The following is a 24,249-nucleotide window of genomic DNA, read 5'->3' as shown; positions in this document are numbered from 1 at the left end:
ACATTGCATCTCTCTTCACACTTGGCTTTTCTTTCTTGAACATGCTGTGAACTTTCCCTTTCCTATGCTGTTACTCAGACTTCGTTATCTATGTCTCTAATTTCCTTATTCCACTTTGCCTGATTCCTACCTGTGTTTTAAATCTTAGTACAAATATGACTTCCCTTTGGAAGCTTTCCTTGACCACCTCCCCTTGGTTGGTAACTGCCTTTTCCCTTAGTCCTATAGATTATAGTTATCTTTGTTACTTTCTTGTTATCTCTCTTAAACTAAGCGCCTTTAGGCTAAAATTTGTGTCTTATCTAAGCTTTGTATTTCCCAAGTATTTCATGTAGTATACTGTATAGGTTCCTAAGTAGCGTTATCTTACGTGTTTCAGCCCAATAGTGCTCTTCCTTCTGTGTGCTACCTGGCTCACTCCCTTCTAGAACCACTCTAGACATTTTCCTGACCCTTTCTACCCTTATATATTATATCCTAGTTTTATCCTAGTTATCCTGACCCTTTCTACCCTTATATATTATATCCTAGTTTTACTACGTCAAGGAGTTGGAATTTTGTTACAACCCACAACAGATTACTAGATGGTCACAATATTTGCTTTGTCTAAATTTTTCCTCAGTCCTTTAGCCAACCCAGAAATGAATCTTTCTGGATCTGGGTGACTGATCCTCTGAAAATGGTTATATGGCCCATCACTCAGGTGGTAAGTGTGACTTTTTCCTATAAAAAAAGGAGTGTAACATTAGGGAACCAAATTGATATTCTTTAATGTCAGACCTAATTTTGTGAAAGACCATTCTTCTGAAAGTAAACCTGTCCTTAAATTGACTATCAACTCAGAAAATATTTGTTGGTTGTCTGTTCTTTTTATTTTTTAAGGATATACAGTAGAATTTAAGGGTGTGGGCAGTGACTAGAAAATTTAAATAGCTTAATTCTGATAACTAAAACTGTAATTAGAAAATGGAGCAAGCAATTATTTCATGAGAGAAATTTCATATTGTGAAAAGAGAAACCTTGAAAATATATATTGATATGGTGTCTCCTCGTGCTTAAGTATGCAGCCTTTGATATCTCTGTATTCTAATATAGGCACAAAAAGAGGAATTTGCTATCTGCAGTTTTTATAGATTTGAATGTTATTGAAATGGAAGTGCTTCAAGGACATATCCATTCATTTCCAGCTTACAGATTCTCATCTCATGTAAATTATTTTGCCACTTTTCATTTTAATTCTTTGCTGTCATTTTCTGGTAAAGCGATCATTTGGTTTTTCCCTGTAAAGGTGCTCACTCACTGATCATTCAACTGACAACTGCCCTTTGTCTAGAAAAGTGTAGTACCCTTAGGATTTATTTTATCACTTTTTTTTATTGCTACCTGTAGATTTCTATTTATGTTTTTCCCCTTTCCTCTGTCTTAGAAAATGTCTAGGGTTATAAACTTCCTTATATTGAACAGATGTATGTTCTGATCATGAATTTCATTTCAGAAACCAGATCTTTCTGGAGTCTTGGACAGGACAAAGCTTTGCCTCAGTTTCTTTTACTGTCATATTAAGACAATTCAGGAATGATCCGAGGATATAAAGCATAGCAGGGCCTTAGTTTTCCCTTGACTTCCCTGAATTATTTTTAATACTTTAAAAGAAAATTAGGTTCAGCATATGGCCTCACAAAAAACCCCCTTGGTAATTCATGTTAAATTATACTGTAGGTCACAAAGGGATGCCATAGTTATTGTTTGTATTGTAGGGTATTTTACAATGTAGTTTTGTGACTAATGTCTTGTTCTCTAATCTAACCTACACAGATCTGCCAGTGTAATCTTCCTAAACTACTACGTTATTCATGTCTCTCATGATTAAATATCCTGATTCTGCATTGCCTACAGAATAAAGTCTAAGCACAAGAGCCCAGCTTTCAAGACTTTCCATAGTCTGATTTTGCCATTCTAGCCTATCTCTTTCCCGACTCCTTTATGTTAGGGGGGTTTAACTTGAAGTCTGAGAATTTTTTTTAAATGTTGGTAACTATTTTAATATAATTAGTTTCCTTTGTTTATGCTAAGTTATTCCCTTGTTATTCATATAAGAACAATTCTCTCCCTAGGCTTCATTTGATGGCCAAAGGGAACAAAGGTGAAGAGCCTATGTGAAGCTTCTATCCCAACTAAATAGATCTCCTCACAGTATCTCAAGACACCTAACATTTTCCTTTCTCTGTTGCTTTCTTTGTTCTAGCTGTATTCTCCAAGTTCAGTTAACCTACCAACAAATGTTTATTTAGCACCAACTATGTACCTGGAATTAGTGACTGAGGATACAAATATATTAGTGAAACAGCCCTGACCCTAAAGGGAAGAAATAGTATGTACACAGATAAGTAAATGTAAGGTCAATACAAAATAAATTCAGAGTTGTTAAGGCAGGTGGGAAGGGGTGGATAAGAACTGGGGGAATCAGGAAAGTTCACCCAAAGGATGTGCCACTCTCCTTGAGTTTCAAAGGGAGCTAGGGGTTCTGAGAAGCAGAAGTGGATCGCAAAGATGGAAGATAGATTTTTGTGGAGGGGAAACAGTTAGCTGGCCAGATTGACTGGAATAGTGTTTAAGAAGCAGTCATAGCTGAACAGCCTAAAAAAAACATAAGTTGGATCCAAATTGCAAAGGCTTTTAAATGCACAACTAAAGAGCCTGTAATTTACTTAGAGGCAATAGGAGTCCCTGAATTTTCTTAGGTAGGAGAATGCTATGATCCTACCTGTGATATAGACTATAAATGTGGCCACTGAATAGAAAATGAATTAGAAAAGGCAGTAACTCAATGCAGGGATTGCAATTAGGAAACTATTGAAATACTCTTATTTCTTTTATAACCCTTACCTTCTGTTTTAGAATTGATACAAGTATTGGTTCCAAAGCAGAAGAGTAGTAATGGGTAGGCAATGGGGATGGGGGGAGTGTTAAGTGATTTTCTCAGGGTCACATGTGAGCTAGGAAGCATGTGAAGCTAGATTTGAATCCAGAACCTCTTGGCTCTACCCCTGGCATTCTATCCACTGAGCCACCTAGCTGTTTCTTTTGTAATACTCTTAGGCAGAAGGCAATGAGGATCTGAGCTAGGGTAGTTATGGTGTAAGAGGAGAGTTGGGGAAGTCAGCAAGAAATATTGTGGAAATAGACTCTTATCTTGCTTATTTAAAATATAATTTAACCTATTTATGGAGATATAAATAAAAACTAAGAAATATCAAGATGAGTCAAGTTAGTAAAAAATTATGATTTATAACAAGAATTTATTTCATAATAACCACAAACAGAAAGGATGCTTAACATACTAATTATTGAATCTTTCCATTAAAGGCATGTTGAAAATATATATAATTTCTTGATCTCTTGGTTTGAAAAACTGTTAGTATTTACCCCAATGTCTCTGTGTGGTAGAATAAGCCTGAAAATTTAGAGAAAAATATATTGCTCTGAAGTTAAACTTCAATTTTTCCCCCAAATCTACCTTGTATGTAAATTGAATATGGCCTTTGTTTAATGTTAGTCTTTAATGTATGCTTTATTATTTTCCCTTTTATAAAGATTTCTCATTCTAAGAGTATGACTTACAGAGTAGCCTTTATTCAGTAGTTTAGATTCAGATATGGACTCTCTTACCACAAACTCTTGATCAGTGATTTCTTAATTTTTAAGGTTTTTATGTGCCCTCTGAACCATGACCCAGGATCCCTGATGCCTTCCAGGCGAATCCTCTGATCCACAATTTTCTATAATGTTACCAAGCTAGTTCATCATTGTATACAGCTTATCCTTATGAAGGGTGTTTCTTCCTCAATCAGGTTCTTAAATGACTGCACATTTATAACAGCACCTACTTTTTCTGACATCATCTATAATTTACATATGTGGCTGATAGTGTACTCTCAACATTGCCCTCAATGAGAGAATGCTTCATAGCCTTAAAAGTATTAGAGAAGAGTCTTTTCTTTGGGGGTCTCTCCATCTCCTTGACCTCAGTTTGGATTTCTGTTCTATTTCCCAAAAAGATCTTCATTATTCAATGGTTTATTGTTATGGTTTGGGGGAAATGGTCTTTATTTCATTTCCTTATATAATTGACCAAAAAAAGCAAATATTTCTTGGTGGCTCAGTGGATTGAGAGCCAAACCTAGAGAAGGGAGGTCCTGAGTTCAAATTTGGCCTCAGACACTTCCTAGCTGTGTGACCCTGGGCAAGTTACTTCACCCCCAGTGTCTAGCCCTTACCATTCTTCTGCTTTAGAACCAATACACAGTATTGATTCTAAGATGGAAGACAAGGGTTTAAAGAAAAAGATAAAATAATTTCCTTGCTAGACCCATTCCGGTGTGACATTCTTAATTTTTTCAAGAAAACTAAAAAGTACTTCTAATGTTGGCTCATCAGACTGCTTACCTCATTGCTACTTTTAATGAAGGGAAATACTGACTGGGTAATTAAAAACAACTGCCTTAAAATATTTTTCTCCATCTGAAAGACCATAGATAAGAATCACCAAGAAGAAATGGACAGATAGCTCTCTCTCTTGAAACAGGTGCCTTCATTTAGGAGAACCACTGGAATATTGGAATGTGGGAAGACATTTTAATACTTTGATGGGACTATTTGGGGGCTTTTTAAATTTCTTAACTTAATGTCCTTATTTTCTTGTTTGCTTCTGTAGTTACTTCAATGAGAATCAATATCCTGATGAGGCAAAGAGAGAAGAAATTGCCAATGCCTGCAATGCTGTCATACAGAAGCCAGGTGAGGCCATGAGCCTTCAGTGAGCTACAGTCAGTTACCCTCTCTTTTAAATCTTACCACTCAGCCCCTCTCAAGGTAGCACTCCCAGCCCATTCAAGCCATTAGGATCATGACTTAGGTTTTCAACCTGTTAGATTCGTGGTAGCACATTTACTGGAATATATAGGAAATATAAAATAAATTGTTTTTCCAAAAGATTTTGTAAAATTCCTTATTAGCAAGATTGTACTCATTAGGATTCTATGTGAATTTAAAATCAGGGATATTTAATACAGTAATTTTGCTTTTCCATTTGGGAAACGGTAAAGAGACTACAACAGATTTTTTTCCCAGCTTAGTATTCATCAAGACTCTATCTTGTAAAAGCTTCTTTTCAGCTGAAGGGTCCTTTTTAGTGAGAGTCTATTATTGGTACCACCTTCATTATTCCTACTCAAAAAAACAGATTATTTATAGGCAGTTCAATTTCAAATTCTCACTCTCTGTGTAAGCTACCATACCCTACTTTACCTGCTTACCCTGCTTAGAAGCTCTTATGTAGCATGGAATAAGATCTCAATCTCAGCACATGCCTGCCTTGACTAGAGTGGGACTGATCTCTGCTCGGCCAGCCCTACCTTTTTTTATTGACTTAAGAATGATAAATTGAAAATATTGATATTGCAAATAGTAATACCAATTTACCTGGAATGTAAATTTCACACAACCTCCAACCTTTGGAACATAGAGAAGACAAAACACAGCAAAAAAGAACTCTTGAGCATTAAAGCTATGTCCCTGAATTCCAAACACTGGTTTTACTTACTATGTAACTTAGTAAAAATCCTTATAAGCTAGAAAATTTGTGGATTTTAGAAACAGATACAATGTGATGTCTGAAAATGGGGAAAAAAAGCTAAACTAAATCTTGTTTATGATGTACTATACAAAATAATATAATATGAATGTTCAGCAAAAAAAACTTCCATTATCTTTATTTTTTCCACTTGGAAAGTCAGAGAAGCATGTGACATATATATACGTACACTTTTAAAGAAATTACCATCAAAATGGTTGCAATATCAAAAATTTGGGGACTTAAAAGGGTTTGCATCTGTATCTGGAAAATTCACTTATTATTGAAGACCTCATTTACTAATAATACTGAACCACTGCAGGTGTCCCACACTGCATTGTAATATTTTAAAAGTGCTTAACTACTTATGCATATACTTTCTAGAAAGATGTGTATCTTATATGTACTCCTGAACTGAATGAAGAATGTTATTGGGAAATGATCCTATCATTCAAAAATCATTTACTAAGTGCCTAATCTATACCAGATAGAGTGGTAAGAACATAGCTTGATTCCTAATACCACCTAGTTTCTGCCTGGCGCCCAGAGCTGTGTCATCTGTACTGTACTGAATGTATTCACAGGCAAAAAGCTGTCTGACCTGGAACGAGTTACTTCCCTAAAAGTCTACAACTGGTTTGCCAACAGAAGAAAGGAGATCAAGAGAAGAGCCAATATCGGTAATGTATCAGAGAGGCTGCCGCTTCCCCCTCCATTTCAGTAGTTGAAAACTACTTAGTGTTTTGTATTATAGGAGTCATTATATTTTCAAAGTAAGACTCCATCTGGAAACAACCAGTTTCTACTACTTAACTAGCTAGTTGTTTTACTTCTCTGTGTCTTACTTTCTTTATCATTAAAATGAAGTTGCTGGAATCTCTAAGGTTCCTTCCAGCTATAAATCCTATGATTTTATGAAAGCCTCAAAATGATCCTAACTTCTAATCCCTTAGACATGTTTATATTATGTTTCCCTTCATCTTATTTCTTAATGGCTAAGCAATGCCATTTTTTTCATCATTGTGTTTATTTTTATAATTAGTAACATGTCACAACTTAAATTCTGTAATAAGATATTCCTGCCACAGATTATCATTTCTACTGTTTTGAAAGAGTTAATGATACATCCTTGAAACCTAACTGTTTACAGTATCATTGGAGAATGACTCAGCCACTGTGAAGAATCTATCTTGTGGTCCACAGCCAAATCTAATAGAACATTAAGGAATCTGAAGTGGCCAAGTTTGGGGAGTGAATTTTTGGACCACTGAAAATCCATTCCCTTAATAAATAGCTAACATGCCTATCACTGTCCCCTTCCAAAGCTTTATAGAGCCAGAAATAGGATAACTAGCAAATAACAAGCATTTATTAAGCACCAATCAACTTTTTTTAATGTTACATGCTTACTAATAGGAGTTTCTGAATAGCAAAACATTATTCTTTCATTCTTAACTTGAATGAATGAATGAACCATCTAGAAACTTTTTTAATTTATTCTTTTTTAACAATTTAAAAATTAACTGACTTTAAGTTAAAGATCTATTTTCTCAGCTATAGAAATAATTCTGTATTTAAAACAATTGAAATAACGTATCAGATAATTTAGGGATCCATTTGCTTTTTTCGAAGAAGCAGCAATCCTGGAGAGTCATGGGATAGATGTACAGAGTCCAGGAGGCCATTCCAACAGTGACGATGTAGATGGAAATGACTACTCAGAGCAGGTGAGCATCTGAGCAGAGTCATTGATTGCAAAATGGGCTCAAATCTGTGAGCCCATTTTGTACAGGGAGGGAGGGGGTTTATTCTTCTGCCACCTCCCCCTCCCTCAATACCCGCCATATGTCTAGTCAGATTCTCACGTAATTTGAACAGGAAAGTGGTGAGATTCAGTTTTCCTTTTAATTTGTGAGAAATCAATATTCACCCACATGGATTTATTGTCATACAACAGGACACTTGGCAAGTACGCAATGGGGAGGAGGAGGAGGGACGAAGTTCTGAGGGAGGCAGAGAAGCAGAGAAGGTAGAAGAAGAGAGGAGGATCTGATCCAAACAAGCAAGTTGCACCATTCACCACATACACACACCCAATGTTTGAAAAATAATAGGAACGACCGGGCAGTAATAATTCATGCCTAAATTGTACCAATGTAGAGTACAAGTCAAAGGCCCACCCACTGTGGCACCATTGCAGTGGTAACCCTCATGCAAAAATGAGTGGTTATTCCAGAGTCTCTCTGGCATGTTGGGCATACACATGCTTTCTACCTGCATGTCTTTCCATTTCACCTTTATTTTTTTCTTCATTGATTGGAGGAAATGTATTAATAGTAGCCACTGGATGGGATAATCCATTAGCTATAAATGTGGGGAATTTCCTGACACATGTTGCTAAATTTCATGGAAATCTGAACAGTTTCAACTTGGCATCCAATTATCTAGTATATCCTACCAGACTTTGACAGAATGCCTCTATCCAATATTATGAATTGGCCTCATATTAACATTATCCTGACTTATTTTGGCTTCTATTAGAAACAATAAGACTGATTCTTCTTTAGTTAATACCTACAGAGTTCTTGACAAAAGGCTGGGGAAGTAAGACTCCTAATCCATATTCTAGTCTGTGCTTGAAACTGTTTTCTTTTCATCAGTTTATAGTGATTTCTTTCATGGCTTCTACCTTCCAGCTTGAGCACAACCATTCTGCAGCACATATGAAACACAAGAAATTTATCTCATGTAATTTTTTTTGATGCACAGCAATATTGATCCCTAAAGGGAATAAATAGTTACAGACTCAAACATATCTCTGTAATCCTTCCCTCTGAGAGTAGAGGATAGAATCCTCCATCAAACATTATACTATTCCATGTTACCTTTTTTAATTTTCGGGAGGCAAACCTAAACCCCGTTCTGCATTTGATGTCCCATCTGCCATTGTTTCCATACCCGTGCCTGACAATGGCTATCTTCTCTGCAGCTGTCCTTGAGACCACTTTCCATAAACCACTTCCTGAGGAACTGATTCTCTATTCGAAGCTTTTTGGCATGAACTTCCCCAGGAGGCAACATAGGGTGAACTGTTTGCTCAGTATCTTTAGCAGCAACCTCAATGCTAGATAGAAATCTTATAATGTCACTGTCCACTCATGGCTTTTATTTCTGAGCATGGTGAGCTCAGCCACAAGTGGATGCACTCAAAGTGAGTAGGAGGACAAGAATGTTCCATATGTACCTATTCCAATTCCATCATGCTTTAGTTCTGTCATTGTCTATAATAAAGTTTTCCCTTTGATTGTAAAAAACACATGTTCACCAGTGGGCTGGCAGACATTTAGCCTGTAACACCAACAGCTTCAGTTTTGCTCACTTGCTTACTTGAGCACTTCAGTGGGAAATGCTGTGCAACCCTGAACATGGTAGGCTCAGGAGTTCTCAAACAATATCTGACATTCCCATTTAGACTCTATAAGTCACACTTGCATCTCCTAGAGTACATAATACCACCGGCCTAAATTTAGGTCCACGTTTGTAGTTTTATGTCAGTGTTTACAACTTATAAATTCATGACTGCTATGAAAATTTCTAACACCCTGAATACAATCCCCACCACAGAATAGTTTAGGGTGCTTATTCTTTGCCAAAAGTACAAATGGCAGCTGTGCCCCTATCCATTCAGTGTCTACTTCTATACAGTTCATTTTCATCTTGTCATGAGACACCTCCTCCCTCCCCCAACACCTTTATTTCTGACCTTGAATGTTCATCTTCTGTTTGCCCTTCCTTGCATGCGCCTTCATGAGCTGAAACACCTGTCAGGACATTAACACTGTTCTCCTTTTTATTCCGTCTCTGCAGGATGACAGCACTAGCCATAGTGACCACCAAGATCCCATCTCGTTGGCTGTGGAAATGGCAGCAGTCAACCATACCATCTTGGCCCTGGCCCGGCAAGGAGCCAATGAGATCAAGACAGAGGCCCTGGACGATGACTGACTGACTGATAGAGGGAGGGTCGAACACAAGAAGTTAACTTAGTTTTAGACGTAGCACCTTAGCAGACTTTCCTCGGTCCTTAATATGTGTTCTTACAGTATAACTTTGCAGTTTCTTGTATGTCAGTTAGCTGTTAGGGTCTTGTTCTGTGAAGATGGCATGGTGCCCTCAGCCTTTGCATATACTCTCTCAGTATTAATTCCCAGTAAATAATAACCAATCAATCAACCAACCAAACTTCCCTCTCCCAGCCCCTGTGGCCCGAAAATCTTGCTGCTCTGTTCTGTCTTAGCATTCCAAGAAAGTGCTTCCAGGTATTTTAGATAGGCCTTGATTTTCAAATATTAGACTACATGTAAAATCTCGGATAACCTTAGATATCATGTCACACTAGTCTATCTACCCTTCTTTCCTTCTCTAAGACTGAAAGGATGCAAGCTGAGGTAGTGTGGCACAGGATTGACAGACACCATTTGGGAGTATCCGCAAAGAGTAAAAAGAACACTACAATCCCCACCTCCGTGTGAGAATAATGGATTTCCAGCTGCAATAAGCCGTGCCTCATTATAGTCACACTGTGGCTAGATTATACTTCTCTGGGTGCTGTGCTAAGAATGTCAATGGGAAAACATATTCACAGATTTTGGTTGATGTTAACATGCCCAACACAGACATCCTCTCCTATCACAAGCTGTGTGACTTAGTGGATAAACTACTGCCTTCTGCCTTTGGGACCATGTTAAAAGCCCAGCTTGAGAGCACTGGGGAAAATGAGCTGAATGTCTAATGGAAACTAAGTTTACTTCTTAGAACCACTATACATTATGGGCGCCACTACTAGTGCCTGACCGGAAAAGATCCAGGATTCACCATCAAAGTTGTATTACTCTTCCCTTACCACCAAAAAAAAAATTAAACACAGCAGCTCTCAAGGATGGGATTAAGGTCACAAGTGAATGGGCTTATAACTTTGTCTTTATAACTCTTGCCTGCAACCTACAAAGTAAGAATGTTTGATAGAGGACTATAGGATATACAACAGTTATGTGAGGTATCATAAATGCAAATACTTAAATATGAGCAGGAAAAAGACAAGGGATCATTTACCACTTACATTGTAGGAGATATAATGGCATGTGACTGCTTTGGTGTTCTTTACTCTGTCCTTGTAAAGGTGTGAGAAAGCTATACTGCCACAGGCAATTTAATTAATAATTGGAAGCCATATTGATAATGGATGTGGTAATATTTGTAAAGTTTAATCTACTTTAAGCAGCAGTAACTAATGGAATTTTTTTCCTTGATCACATATGTAGCACTTTTGTTACTTTTTAAAGATATTTATATTTGATAAATCCTTTGTTCATTTTGAGAATTCAAAATACCAAACAGCGAACTTGCATTATAGAGTCACCCTGCAATCACCTTGTCATCTAATAGTAAAATGATGAACTATCCATGCATCGAAGAAAATTACATCTGCTGGCATTGTCTGAAAATGATCTCCTGGCATCCCGATTAAATGACATTGTGTCACAGCCGGTAAGAGGAAACGGAATCGGATGTGTCTGAAGCAGGCATAAGTGCTGTATGTTTTCTGTCTCCTTCCATCTTTTCTCTCCATATACAATAAAACCTTTTTTAATGGGGAAGAAGAGGCTAGCTGTTAAGCAGGGCTTCTATATCTTTTGTTCTTCACATGAACTATTTCTAAGGGAATGAAGGTGCCATTTCTTCTCTTCCTCTTTTCTTCTCTCCTTTCCCTACCCCCACCCCCAACCCCAGACCCCTTTCCCACATAAATGTCTTGAACTTCCAATCATTGCTAGAGAGACTGAAATCACTTATTTTCTCTTTTTTCTTTTTCCCTTGAGTGGAGTTCTGGAGCATCATCAAGCTTTTTTAGCCAGTATTCCCATTAAGATCCACACTAACCACATCATCTCTTCATCAGCTAGTCTTGCTAGCTAAGTGTGAGTAGGAGTCAGCACTTTCAGAAGACATGAAGTTCACATCTATCCACGATTTTGAAGAGCTCGATTTCAGGGGAAAATATATGTGCTTTTCACAGATGTGGACAACAGAAATAAAGTGAAACTCTTTCCCCCTTTTGATTTCTATTACTTGAATAGACAAATTTGAGTAGCATGACTTATGCTCAGGAATGAAATCATTTGATCCCACCACCAATTTTCTTTCTTGGTTTGTGAGTCTTTTTTTCAGAGAGAGTATTTGTTCTCTCCTCTTTCTTTTTCACAGAAGAAATATAACAAATTGTAGCTTTTTTTATTTTGGGTAGAATTTTTATATGCCTATTCTCCAAGTGAGTCAGAGAGAAAAGGACAGAGAGAAGATACTCTCTCTGACAAGCAACATCTCTGATTTATTGTAAGGAGATTATGATAATTGATAGCTTCTTTATGTTGGGGCTGTACTATCATTTGTTCTCCCTCTTTCTTTTCATGGAACAGACTCAAACTGTTAAGACAGCTGCAGCTTCTAAAGAAATACACTCGTTGTCATAGCTTATCAGAAAGGTTGCATTGTTTTAAAGAATGAAGGAGAAAGCACCCTTCAGAGAATAAAGGGGAGTTGATGATGTCTCATAAGTGCAACACCAATTCTCTATGCCTCTGGCAACTTGCTAGAATTGTGGCAATTTCCATTTATGATAGATAAGTAATAAGGATCTTCTTATGCTCCTGAGGAGGAGTACTACAAAAGAGGACAAGAAAGATTCAAACCCCTGATTTCTCTGGAAGGGGATGTTAGAAAGCATTTATACTAACTCTGATTTTACACATGAAGACATGTATGCCCAGAGGTAAAAGTGGCTTGTGCAGGTATTAAATAGAGCCAGGATTTGAAGCCAAGCCACCTTATTCCAAAATCAGTGCTCTTGTTACTATACATTGCTGCCTCTCCTTATTGAAAAAGGAAAGGAGATGTTAGTAGAGAAATGCAAAAACTAACAATGACAGCCTTCCCTTAGCCATCACATTTCCACCTGAATTTAAAGAATGACTTCATTTGTATCTAGATGTCATAACCTAGATTTCTCTGTTTGCCATAGGTTTGAATTCTGCTCTCTTATCCAAGCTACTGTAGTTCTCCAGTGAAGTTCTTAAGTTAGATTTGACTTCTAATACTCTGGATTGAGGATTTGGGGGTTGCCCTCCCCAATCCAGGGTTTTGAAAGCCATCAGAAACTTTGTTTAGCCCTAAACTTTTATATTCTTAAGGGCATTATTTAAGCAGTCACATTGTTTTAAGAATGCCTGTTTCTTCCCTTTGGGTAGCCACCTTATCTTCCTTTTCTGGTATACTAACCTTTTCTCTCCAAAGCATATACTGAAATCAGGCTGCTAGAGGAATTTCTCAAGGGCTGTTCCTTCCTGCTAATGGAAAAAGCCCAATATTCCTTGCCACAATTTGTTTATCTGCTCTTCTTACAGGAACTCTGTACTCACCATAGTCAGAAGAGTAAGTTTTCCATGTTTTTGGCAACCCAGTGAGAACCTTGTAAAAAGATACCCTTCCTAACTCAATTTCTATCCACCTCTCAAAAGAGCAATACTAAATCGCCACATCTGAAACCCCATGCTTTTATTTCAAAAATACTTATTCAGCCTAGCTCATGTCAGTATTACTCCCAGGGAGAACTACCCAGGAAAGTTTTAGTCTTCCAATTCTAGAAACTTTCAATAGTCATTTGGTTTCTTTGTTATGTGTTGGGGAGAGGTATGCCATTTGAGCCACAGGATCTGGACAATTTCTACAGTTACCTCACATCACAAATAGATGCACTATAGAAGGTGAAAGGGCACACACTCTGGTGTACTTCCTGGATGGTGATGATGAAAATGATCCCAGATCAAGGTGTCTGGGACAGGGAGGAGCAACAAGACCCAGGGCAAGTGGCAAAAGAATCCCTTTCAACTTGTGTTTCACTTTCGTCCAATACAGTTTATTACTTAGCGTGAAATATGAACTCTTCAGTGTGAGGGCAGTCTCACAGTGGTAGGCTTATTGTATTGGACTTTGTGTCCAGCCCTTAAACTCTTCACTCAGCATTGTGAGTTTGAATTTAGCATTATCTTCCCTGTAGGTGAAAACTGTTTTATGTATTGGCTTTTTAAAAAAAAGAACAACAAATATCATAGTAACCTAGAGATATCTTTCAGTCCTCATCTCAAATAACGTGTCTTGGTGACAAGTCACTCGGGAATAGCAGGCATTTCTGATACTGTAGAATTTGAATGAGGATTCTTTTTTTAATTTCCAGTGGTCTGTGTTTCAGTGTGGGGTAGTGGAGGTGTTCATTTGGCTCAAATATAAAAATCTGATCTCTATAGCACCATGAGATGCCTGTTGACAGGCAGTCTTATCAGTCAATCAGCAAGCATTGATCCACCTGTGTTGTGCCAAGATACCTTGATATATTTTCACCTTGAAGGAAAAACAAAGGATTTCAGCAAGATTTTCAGCTTCCAGGTTTTGACATTTGTCTGACAGATTTTAGCGGCAACCTCAGCATAGTCCATCACAGCAACCGTGGCAGGCACTAGGTGTAAAGTAAACAAGTGTTATAGAGTGGAACTCCTTTTCTCCTCTATCCCTTTTGTCCTTCCTGCTCCAGCATTGATTGCTCTGCTCCAGTCTTGGACTCTGTCCACCTGTAAACTGGACAAATGGTTCAGTTGCCTGTGCTGGTTCATTCCTAACTGACCATTCTCTCTCCTCATTTTATTATCCAATATCATCAAACTCTTTTGGGTCTAATGCCTCTAAGCAGAGAAATGTCTCTCTTCACAAATCTTCCTCCCCTCTTCCCCCTGAAAAAAAAAAAAGATAGCATCAAATTCTAGGTTCTCTTTGCATATTTGGTTAGAAGAGCTTTTCACATTTCACACATTGCCATGCCTGTAATTGCTTTTTTTCTTCAGAGGACACACACAGCTTTCTTTTCTTTCTCTGTGTGTCTGTCGTTGTCTCTCCCTCTTTCTCTTTTTTCAACAAGTCTCAGCAAACTCTTAGGCAATAACTTTTACTTGTTGGCTCTGCTCTCTATAGCAAAATTGTCGTTGACAGGTCCTAATATTGTATGTTGTACATTGGTTGTGTCTTGGGCTCTGAATGTGAACCAAATATCATGCCAGAGCAGTGGTGGGTTTTTGTGTCATTTGGGATTCTTTTGTTTGTTGTTAATGTTTGACTACTGTCTTCATTGGGGCTGAAGTAAGACCAGCCAAATCCATTTATAGCTTTACTGAGCCGGATTTGTTTGTCAGGTTTTCCCAAGTGAAAAGTTTGATGCATTGACCAGCTCCTACTGTGTAGTTTATGGCATTTAAAGCAGGGGCATGGGTAGGAATTGCACAGGGAAAGCATTCCTTTTTGTGCTCCTTATTTGCAAGGTTGTTTACTCAGGATTTGGGGATCAGTTGTCAGCCAAAGAGAATTTGGCTAACTGAGCTGCATGATCCGAAACCCCTTTCTCAGTTTTTATATCATCTGATTTATAGTATCTAGTAATGCCTGATTTATTCCATTTAAAGGTATTGTACACTAATGAAAATGGAAGGTTTTCCAGGGGAGGCATCTGTGAATGGCAATAATCCCTCAATTTGGTAGGAGCATTCTTGTCCAGTCATGGGTTCCCTTCTTTTTTTTCTGTAATGTCTTGTATTTTATAAACATATGATATGGTCATTATGTATTCTTTACCTCAGTAAGGGATGTCTAACATTTAAGAACAGGGATTTCCTTGGTTCTTTTTTTTATATATACAGTTTATAACTAGGGCAGTAGGAAGGCCTTAAGAGGACATGAGATGAGACTTTCAATGGATTAACCTCTGATTATTTTTTGGAGGGGTGAAAAGAATGTAGTATGATGGCTCATTAACTGAAAAATCAGCTTTCTATCATTTTAGTTGTATTTTTTCCCCTCCATTCTACAACTAATGGGAAAGTTCCAAGAGAGACTGAATATACACATAAGTTTATTGTTTCTTATCCAGGAATTCATTGGGCATAATAGAGTTGGGGTAGGACTAGTATCCCTAACTTTATGCTTCTCTTCTTTCTTCATATATATAAATATATATATATATCATACCATCCAATTGTGGTTACCTAAGAAGGTAAATTAAATGTAATTTTATTCTGTTCAGGCTTCCTTCTCTCTCTATTAAAAGTTGAGAATTACTCATGAAGGGGAAGCCTTATATTTTCCCCATCTTCTTTTTATGACAAGTTATTTGATTTATCTACAACCATCTGAATGGTAACTAGAAGCTGATCCAATACCCTGCTAGCAGTTTTCTGGTGATTGTGGTGGTGCCATTTAGATGATAGAAATGGGTGCAAGTGTGCTGGCCAGAAGTGCAAAATTACTTTGATTGTGCACGTGTGCGTGGGTGTGTGTGTGTGCGTGTGCATGTACACCACCAATACTGTTCTTACATCATGGGGTATACTCTCCTTTGACTTAGATTTTTATTTTCTTGCCCTTTTCAAAATCCAAATGGATGCACGTTGCCATAATTTATTCTTCAATTCATATTGATGTGTGATCAGATGAAGGTTTGGCTGAGTCTTTTCAAACTGTAACCATGGTAATTGTTTGAGTAGAATGAATACATAAAAATATAATGATAATCGTTCTGAATGACTGGGTGTCCTTTTGACATGTAATTAGCTGTTTTAGCAAGATGTAGATTGGCATGGTCATAATTAAAAGGATTTCTGTCCGTTAGAATAGTGAAAATAACAGATTTTACATTCCCTGCTTATGTTTTACCACTAATGTTCTCAGGAACATTTGGAATAGCAACTCAGTCGACTCAAATAATGGCAGAGTATTCATGTTCATCCATGATTAAAAGAGGAGGATTTTGATTTGTTTTTCCTTCATCCAAAATGAATGGCTTTGCTTGATGGTTCCCCCCATCACCTCTTAGATTCTTTGCAAATTATTCACTTCCTATTTCAACTCTGATTACCTAACAATTGATTAAATATTGATTATAGCTTTGACTGGACAGAATCCATAGCCAGACCTCTTGGGGGAAATTGCTCATAAAACCAAACCCATTGTTTTTTGCTTGGGCCTTATATTTGTTTGCCATAAAGGAATTTCCTCAATAAAATCCCTGTCTTAGAACTTATATATCATGTGCCATAGAGAGCTATTTTATATTTCAGTCATCAGTAGAAATTATGTATTAAGAAAGTACCAATTCATTAAAAAAAAAAAAAGTAATCTCTCCTAGGATACATAACTGATATAAACAACACATAATGACAGTCATGTAGAATTATTCTATAGATTTTAAATAAATGTGTAAGTTAAAAACAAAAGTATATTGTGTTAGTTACTGTAACAGAAGGAACACAAATAGGCTTTCATTTTTCTTCCTTTTTCTAATTTAAGAACCTTTAAATTTCTGTCTGATTATAGACTCTTAACTTTTATATTTGATATTTTCCCTGCTTTACTCTCTGTTTCTTTGCCTTTCTCTCCCCATCCTTTCACCACAGCAAAAATTCTCAGCCTGCTTTTTAAAAATATATTTCAGAATACCACCTCTTTTCTTAAAAGTATCATCTGGCATAAATTCACCCTGAACTTTGAAGGCTCTGCTTACTCACCATACTTTTTGCCAAGTCTTTATTAGGATCAGGGGCTATGACCCTGCCCTGGGAAAGGTACAAACTAACCTTTGAGCCACCCCTTCTCCTAGCAGATCATCAAATTCTTTTTAAACTATGACATAGGAGGAGTGTATCTTGATACTATCCTCTCCCAAATAATGGGGGTTTTCCATGCTTTTGCTGTTGTTTTGCCAGTTGCTTCTTAGAATATCTTCATCTGACCGAAGTTTAGCACCTCTTGATGAGGCCAGAATCTAGATAGACTCCACCATGGGGGAAGAGATCTCAAGATTCTGACAAAACCAAAGCTGACATGGGCAAAAGAGTGAAGTAGATAGACCCTTCTCTGCCAGTCTCAATTATCTCATGTGTCCATGTTTTCTTCACTTTCAACTTTAAAATCTGCTTTGAAATCCTTCCCTCACTCTTAAATACAATAACTTGGTGGTGTTGTCCTTTCCAGGATCTGTGCATTTGCATTTTAAACCCAAAGCTTGAAGGAATAAAATTCTGGCTCAGGAGGATTTTGGTAATGAAGAAGGTCCTCAGGAGGGGCTGATTCAAGGGCCCTTTTGTACGTGTCCAAGGCTCAACTTAAGTTTTTTAAATGTTCATATCAGGTATTTGCCTAGAAAGTGACTAATTGATTCCCATGTATTTGTCTGGTTTTATTGAGTGGACATGGCCTTGTATTCTTATCTCTTAGGACTCAACAGTTGCTGTGCCAGCCACTTGGGTAAATAAAGGCACCTCAGCTATGGTGAGTCTTACGGCTTCCTCTTTAACTAATTTTTCTTTCTTATTACATCAGGAAAAGCCCCCACTTAGCTAAAAAACCTCTAGGTAAAATTCTGATTTATGGGAATATTGAGATTTACTGTATAATAGCATGGAGACTGCCACGGGCTATTACTTATTTGCTTTTTCAGCCTACCCATGTTCTTAGAACACTTATCAGAAGTGTGATTTAGGTAGGTCAGGCTGTAGGGCCCCATAGAGGTTTCTTATATGAAGCTCTTATCCTTTAAAGAATGGCATAGCATCTGTTCTGAGGCATATATATAGTCATTGGGGCTTTTGCTTCATTTTTTCCCAAAGAAATACTAGGAACTTGTGCTCAGAATCATTGTTCATTTCTTTCTAGCAAGTGGAATCATCTTGGTTTTATGACCACCAAGAGGAGGCAGTCAGAGAGAAACAAGTATCTAAATTTCTCCATTAAAATTTAGAGTCTGTCTAAAGAGTAGGTTTTCTAAAGTCTGAATCAAGGAGTATAAGTATGATCTGTGAGACAACCTGATTATCTCTTTAGTATTCAAAGGAAATAGAACTAGCACTACAATTAAAACCTTCCAACATGATCATCTAATACTCTAGTGATCAAAGTTAAGGATATAAAGGTATGTGGCACATAGGAAATGACTTGAGCTACAGATGTGCTCCTTCTTCATTCCTCTGTGTTAATGTTCCATCTGTCATATTACTGATGCCTAAGTCTTTGCCACATACTCCTATTGCCACTCCTTTCCCTGCCCCACCCAATGCATCAGAATTAGTGTAAAAATTAGCATTACTTCCCAAGGTCTATTTTTCTATAATTTAAAATCATGAGGAATGATTAGTGTTATAATTTTTTAGTCCATAACATTTTTTTTTTGGTTCTTCCTACTTATGGCTAGTGACAAGTGGAATTATTTCTTCTTCAGTCACCTAAAAGTCTCCTAAAGTTTTTTACCTTATATTTGTATTGTACCTTTGTACACTATTGTACCTTTGAATCTCCTTCTTATAAGCTGGTTAGTAGGTAAAAGTTACATTGAAGTAATCTTCGTTCAACATATTAAAAAACTATTCAGCAATTAGAGCCATTCAGTAGTAGAATGGGATGCTTCAGATAGTAGTGTGTTCCCTGTCCTTGGACATGTTCAGGTATGGCTTGTTGACCATCTGTCAGGGACATCATAAGAGGAAATTATGGACTGGGTCAAAGTTGGACTAAATGACTACCAAGACTTAAATTTTAAACTCTCTCATTTGGCCATAGTTCATTTTTATTTTTCTCTTCTCCTTTCTGTATTTCCTCCCCTCTCAGAAATGTAAGCCGTGAGTTTTTTTCTTATTCCTTCTACTTACACAGCTTCACCAAGAAGTTACATATGGATTCCATAAAAAGATATTTATTTAAAAGAGATGACAGCCCTAGCCCAAGTTAAATTCTTTGCTTTATAATTGCTTCAATTTACCCATTAGCTCTCTCCAGGTCAAACTATAAATTGTAGTAGTCTTGTGGCTTCCTTGGATCACTAAAACCTCTCCCTTTTCTTTGAGGGCTTAGAGCTCAACAGGAAGTTGGGAGGATTACTTTTCCAGCTTCTCACCCATTTGGAGTATTAGCCTAGACAACAAGACTATACCAGTGCTTTATGAATGTAAATAATAACTGTTTGACCAATGTTGTATTGAACTTTTTTGTTCATGTGCCAGATTCGTTTGGGGGAAGGGGAATTATTTGAATATTTTTGCCCACCAGAATATGTGTGTGTGAGTATGTGTATGTGTGTGTGAGAAAGGGAAAGAGAGTATGTACTGGTTTTTGTACTAATTCAAATAAATAGCATCATTTGGTCAGGAAAGCTGGGTTTCAGTATGCCCGTGTTAGTAAACCCATGTACTACATCTTTGTGCTACTGGTAATGCACACAGTGTACCAAAAAGAAATTTCTATCTTTCAGGAGAGTTTTATTTTCAAAATTTGGGCATATTCTCATGACAACTTCACAAGCATAATTTGCTTTTACTGAGTTGCATTTTTCTTCTCCTAGCAGCATCCTTCATAGTGCTGTGCAGGTTATATCCTATATCCCTAGTTCTCATGAATGAATCTTCTAATGTTCCTAATTCCACTCCTACCTTTTAATACCCCACTATGGCTAGAAGTAACCTCCCCATCTGTGACCCACAGATTCATCAGTTAGGAAAGAGTTCTGGACCCAGCACCTGAGTCAACATAATGTTCGTCTCTTCTGAGTTTCCTAGGGATGCAGGAAGCCATTGGAATTGGAAATATGCCTTCACTGAAAGATGCCAAGGACATCATAGTTGTCTCCCCTGGAAGAGCCCATAGCCTTGTCTAATTCCCCATGGGCTCCCTATCCCTTCCACGGTCATGACCAAGATCGGTGTTCAGTACCTTTAAAGGATATATTTTTATTTGTTGTTGGGTTTTTTTTTAAGTGCCTAAGCAAGTGACATAACTCTGGAGCCCACCAGAGAATCAGGCCTGATTCCCTCCTCTCCTGGCCCCTCGTTGCCCTTTTTCCTTCCCTGGCCCATGCACAGCCCTTCTGGGGCAGGTAGAGGGAAAGCACCCTCCACCCAGTGTCACTGGCGTTCTGCGGGCAGAACATTCAAGGTCAAGCCAGCAGGCGAACAGTCTTCACTGCTTCTTGATGCTGGCTTTGTTTGTCATTGTTTTGCTGTTTCTTTTGTTCATGCGGTCATGGTCTTGATTCATTGAGAACTATTAAGGAGTCTTGTGTTGCTCATTTAAATCCTAACAGCCCTCAAATCAGGTAGACTCGGAACATCTCCAGAGCAGAGTAGTTTCTATCCTTTGACAGCAGTCAGAACACCTCCAATCTATGAGGATAAATATTCCTATAGCTGTGATCATTAACCCGGCTTCATTTTTGATTATTAGGAACTAGAATCTTAGCTGTCTCTCCTCAGCCTCTCACTAGATTTGAAGAAGCGAATTGGAATGTGGCTCCACTTAAGAAAAAACTTCCTAACAATTGGAGTTCTCCAAAATTAGGACAAGCTGGCTCAGGAGGTAATGAGTTCCTCATCCTTGGGGATCCTCAAAGCTAAGCCTAGACAGTCATTTAGGGGGAATGTTGTAGAAGGGATTTCTGTTCAAGTACTGGTTGGACAAACTGGATGGTCTCTGAGGTCCCCTCCAACTTCCAAGATTCTGTGGATTACAATCAATGTTCACTGGGATAATGTGCCGCCATTGGCAGGGTCTTAATATCAAAATCACATCTTCAAAATTTGAGTGTGAGGTGTCTTCAAAAAGATATTTTAAGTCCAATTTAAGCACGGGGGCCTTTATCATAAACACAATGAATGCGACAGGCATTCGGGGGGCTGCCCTGGATTAAAATCCCGTAACTAAACAGGTCTTGAACAATTCGTCATTCTTAAAAGTTTTGACAAAGTACAACAACAGTCCTCGTCCAGGCACTTATTTCCCTCAGTAGCATTTTTGCTCTGACAGTGCAGTCACCTGCAAACATAGGACACCATCAACTTAATAAGCAATGGCAACATTGCAGGAGGAATTTCTGCTTTGGATGGAATTCTGAGAAATGATCAAATGGGAGAGTACCATTGTGGGAATAAAAAGAAGGCCTTCCTGGAGCCCAGAAACCAACCAGGCCTCTTTGTCGATGCGTCGTCACTCTAGTCTCCAGATGCTCTTTTTACTGGTTTTACTAAGTGCTTGTCAATGAGTGAGAATGTGGGGAAGAGGGGAGAAATGGCCATGAAATGCAATTAGAGAAGGGAAAGGAATCTCAGTTTCTGTTCACTTAACTGGACTTGGTCACTCCATAAAGAGCAGAGGGGGAGGGGAATTGTTTCCATTTCAGAACGATGTGTATGCGGCTTTGTTTTAATGTCTCATAGTAGGGGTGGGAGCTAGCTGGCACATGGCAAGTTAGAAAGTGGAAAGCAGGTTGAATGTTTGTAATTGGATCAGACACCACAGGCCCGATGACTGAGGATTGATTGCCTGAAAGTATTTTGCATTCACCAAACAGTTAGTGACTAGGATGACCTGTGTTGAGTCATTGCCAGATGGGGGGAGGGGGAGGAGAGTTCAGCCTTTTCAGCCTTTTCCCCAGCCTTGGTCATTTGTGTGTGTTTATGTCTTTGTGTTTCCATTTGGGAGTCTCCTAGTCTTTGTTCTTCATATCTTGTACACCATGTGTCCCTGAGGGCAAATCACACCTGTGTCTGAGTCTGCTGTAAGGTGTTCAGTCTACCTCAAGGGGTCAACATGGTATGCTCTAGTCCACACATACAATCCTTTTTACATTACCACACACACTGGAATGTATATCTTTCCCTTCCCCGATATCTCCCCCTTTCCCTTAAATAACCTCTTGACCTGATCTTTCCTATAACCACCACAAACTCCTATTGCAAATTGGATGCTGCTTTAAATGTGAAAACAATTGTTCAAAAGCTATAAAACCTGAATGAAAGCTAAAGCTGAATTTATAAGCCTTGTTGCATATGAGCCAAAAGTGCAAAAAGCTCTATATAATGAACTAACCTGCCACTCATATAAATATAAATATATATAAATATATTAAAATCAGACTGTTCTACAAAATTGTGTATTTGTATTTTTGTGTACGTACAATTTTCTGCTAAGCAGAAGGAGGATGTAGTATAGGATGATGTGAGAAGAGATTTGGTTTAATCATATTTCTTTGTTACTTATTTTTGTTAACATCCAGATGCCTGTCTTCGTCTTCTATGTGTATGACACTGTTTTGAAAGCTGCAGTATCTCTCCTCCTTAGGGCCAGAGGCCTTTACAGAACAAGACTTGGGGTTTAGAGAGTTACTGAGGTCACAAAAAGTGAAGAAGTCAGTGGCACCCTTTGACCAAGCTCAGTTCCTGGAAGGTCCATTTATTGAACAAAAGTTGTCTGTGTATAACTCTTGGTTGCAGAATTGGATTGCGGGTCCAGCTGCTTTGTAACAATTGGCCGTGCCAGCTCTGACCTAGAATTAATTAGCAGGGTCACAAAATGCCTCTGAAGCTTCGGGCAGACCATCAGACAAACACCAGAAGGGCAAAAGGGGCTTTGTCTAGAGCCTTTGCAACATGCATCCTCCAATGGGCCCACTACCCGCAGGAGATTGGGTGTCACCGGGCTGGAGGGACAGGGCCTCCTAGGTTGGCAGCAGAGGGTCATCTATGAGAGGAAGGGGGCCCAGGACCCCAGCATGATGATACTTACTGGTCTGATGAGCAACCACAGTTTTCTTTTGAAAGTTTCACTTCCTTTTCCTATCTGGATACCAAAACGACTACTCAGGCTGAGTGGGTGAGGTTTGTCATCCTGAAGAACTGAGCTGCAAACCTCTTGCGATCTAGGGGGTTCAGAAAGATTCCCACACTAAAATACACAAGGTGGTTGAAAGGGCAGGAAGTTGCTAGGTAAAACCAAGAGGCCAGATTCTACCCAGAGGCCTGACACAGCCTTTCTGAGGAGGCATGAGAATATCCTGCCACCCTGGGCCCAGATACCCCTAACCCTAGAGAAAGGGGTGAGTCTAGCCCCACCCCTCAATTCCATCCACACCAAATAATTCCCCAATGACCCCTGTAAGCGTTAATCTGCTCTAGGGAGAGTGATACTGCACCTTCACCTGTAGGACTCATATTTATAACAATGTGTAATGACTGTAGCAAAAGCCCTTGTTTCTAGATGTGAATTGACAAGGAAACAAGTGCTCTATTGTATTGATTAAAATAGTTCCAATGAGTCCTGTATCATTGTATCTCCTATTCTGGATTAGTGCCTTTTGGACAGTAGACTGTTCTGTAATTAAAATGTAGTATATACTGCTTTTTTGTACAGTTTTGTTTTAATAAAACTTTTTTTTAATTTGTGTTTATTTTAGTATTGTACCTATTAGAGAATAAAACGTATAACTGAATGACAACCCTGGCAGAATTTATTTGGGAGATGCTATATCGGTAATCTGGAATGTATGGAATATACAGAAGTGAGCGGGGGCAGGGGGATGACCTATCTTCACTGTATTACTTTGTGATTTTGTTTTAAGGGTATTGTTCTGGTAAAGGGGACCCAATGTATTCATAGACTGAACCTGGTTGACAGAAGGTGCCACCCTCTCCCCATCTGGTCTT

General features: G+C 38.3%; 1 protein-coding gene across 13 annotated transcripts in view; it reads left to right on the top strand.

Moving 5' to 3' along the window:
• The window catches only part of HMBOX1 (homeobox containing 1), a 276,942-nt gene extending 252,907 nt beyond the window's left edge, over positions 1 to 24,035 (top strand). For 5 of the 13 annotated variants that reach the window (XM_056813718.1, XM_056813719.1, XM_056813721.1 and 2 more), the window contains 5 exons: positions 4,715 to 4,797; positions 6,217 to 6,312; positions 7,265 to 7,359; positions 7,590 to 7,661; positions 9,500 to 24,035. In XM_056813718.1, coding sequence (XP_056669696.1) covers positions 4,715 to 4,797; positions 6,217 to 6,312; positions 7,265 to 7,359; positions 7,590 to 7,661; positions 9,500 to 9,637 — 484 coding nt within the window. In that variant the 3' untranslated portion in view covers positions 9,638 to 24,035. The remainder of the gene's footprint in view (positions 1 to 4,714; positions 4,798 to 6,216; positions 6,313 to 7,264; positions 7,360 to 7,589; positions 7,662 to 9,499) is intronic. The other 8 variants (XM_007476504.3, XM_056813726.1, XM_007476501.3 and 5 more) reach the window with 5 other exon arrangements.
• Positions 24,036 to 24,249: the final 214 nt, after the last annotated feature.

Source organism: Monodelphis domestica, chromosome 1 (assembly GCF_027887165.1).
Source record: "Monodelphis domestica isolate mMonDom1 chromosome 1, mMonDom1.pri, whole genome shotgun sequence".
Classification (NCBI taxonomy): domain Eukaryota; kingdom Metazoa; phylum Chordata; class Mammalia; order Didelphimorphia; family Didelphidae; genus Monodelphis; species Monodelphis domestica.
The sequence above is the reverse complement of the archived record's forward strand: the minus strand, read 5'-3'. Positions and strand labels throughout refer to the sequence as shown.